This window comes from Manacus vitellinus, unplaced genomic scaffold, assembly GCF_001715985.3.
Source record: "Manacus vitellinus isolate BGI_N305 unplaced genomic scaffold, ASM171598v3 scaffold_84_pilon, whole genome shotgun sequence".
NCBI classification, from domain to species: Eukaryota; Metazoa; Chordata; class Aves; order Passeriformes; family Pipridae; genus Manacus; species Manacus vitellinus.
In genome coordinates this window covers 13,794-15,702 of record NW_021940840.1, presented here as the reverse complement: position 1 = coordinate 15,702, position 1,909 = coordinate 13,794, and the positions used below count along the sequence as shown (strand labels likewise).

Below are 1,909 nucleotides of genomic sequence, written 5' to 3'. Positions count from 1 at the left end.
TTGCATCCCTTGTGCCCTGGCAGGGTGGGATTAGGGAAGCTGGGAGTGATTCCCGCCCCAAATCCCCAATCCACGTCAACACCCTGATTTAGAGGAGAAGCAAAATCCTGGAAACCCAAGCACAAAGCCTGGGCTGAACTTGGTTTGCTGGCGGGGATGGCAAATGAATCCACAGGGCAATTAGGAGGCTAAATTTGGGATGATTGCAGCTCCCACTTCCCTCAAAGGCACCAATTCCAGCTGCCAGCCTCTGGAGCGAGGGAGGAATCCATCATTCCAAGCAGGCAGATCCCAGCTCTGCCAGGATCAGGGAATCCCTGAGCTCAGGGATGAGCCCAGACCTCGCCGGGCTCTGCTGCTCAGCCAGAGGCAGGAGCTGGATTTGGGGCAGCATTCCCAGATTTCCATCCCCGTGTGGGAAGAGATTCCAGCGTTCCCATCACCATCACACCTCTGGGGATGCTGATCTCAGCCACAGAGCCGAGTTCATCCCGGAATCATGGACTATCCTGAGCTGGGAAGGACCCTCATGGCTCGTCCAGTCCAACTCCTGCCCCTGCTCAGGAATTCCAGGAAGGACCTGAAGGGCTCCAAAGCCTATCCCGCTGTTCCCAAGGTGAGGGAGCCCCAGGAATCACTGGGAAAACACCCTCTCCACACACCACAGCCTCCCGTGGGCTCATCCCTGCTGAAACTTTCCTCCCAAGCCTCTCCATGTGCTCCCAGCTTTTCCTCCTGCTCCCTTCCCTGCCGGCAGAGCTGATCCCTGCCTGGTGATCCCAGCAGGAATTCCTGGCAGTTACTAATTCCTTTGACCTTGCCCAGCACACCAGGAGCTGCCCCAAACACCTCCCAGGACACAGAGACACCAGCCTGTTCTCCCAGGGCTTCCCTGATCCCGGGATTCAGGGCACGACTTCAACTCCTCTGGCACAATTCCCACTTCCCTCACGAGTTGAAACATTTTCCATGTTAAATTCGGTGTTTTAGGCTTTTTTTTCAATTTGTTTTTTGTGGCTCTGCTAATCCTGAGTGTTAATTAATACCTGATCCCCTCATCCAGTTTCCCTCTCCCACTCCATCCCACCCTGCTCCTCTTTTCCCTGTCACCAAAACCTCCAAATTCCTCATTAAATTCCCCATTTTTCAGCCCCCTTTTGGCCTCCAGCTCCACACAGGGGCATCAATTAACCCCCTTCAAAAACCCCCATTCCTCAAAGTCCCACCCAAACCCAACATCTCCCCCTTGGCAGGAGTTAATTCCAGGTATGGAATTTGGGATCCCTCTCTTTTAATTCGCCCGGATTGAGATGAAAGGTGAAACATTAATAAAAAAAATAACATTATGGTTCATTTAGTTAAACCCATCTCCCGGCTTTTATTTCCTGGGGGAAATTAATCTTCATCCTTTAATTTCACCAGGCTCAGGAGCACAACAGCAGCCCAAAATAGCAGCTCCCAGGAGGAACAATTCCATGAATTAAGGGAAAAGACAGCTGTGGGTTTAACCCCCATTTTGACAATTCCACTGCTAAATATTTCTTTACTTTTTTTTTTTTTTAACATACTTTTAAGCTCTCCAAGATGCTATTAATGATAGTCCCTCACACTCCATGGTCTGGGATGTTTTCCTTCATGGAAAAATAGGAAATCCTCTTTATGAGACATCAGACCTTGGCCTTTAAGGCACTTTAAAGGTGACACAGTTGGGGAGTCTCAGTTTTGAACTGTTTGTATCCACTTGGAGCCCTCGGGGAAAAACGTGTTTCCTCCTCTGGTGGTTCCCTGGTTTATTCCAATCAATTTGGAGCCACGGACATGATGGAAAACATCCCTTTCCTACGGGGAAAAGCTGGGAGAGCTGGGGGGGTTCCCCTGGAGAAGAGAAGGCTCCAGGGAGAGCTGAGAG

At 50.6% G+C, this 1,909-nt stretch overlaps 1 protein-coding gene across 1 annotated transcript in view; it reads right to left on the bottom strand.

Annotated features, from left to right (window-relative positions):
- The window catches only part of EWSR1 (EWS RNA binding protein 1), a 22,816-nt gene extending 21,201 nt beyond the window's left edge, over positions 1-1,615 (bottom strand). Inside the window, exon 1 of the mRNA XM_029964899.1 lies at positions 1,609-1,615. Coding sequence (XP_029820759.1) covers positions 1,609-1,615 — 7 coding nt within the window. The remainder of the gene's footprint in view (positions 1-1,608) is intronic.
- Between the last annotated feature and the right edge of the window lie 294 nt (positions 1,616-1,909).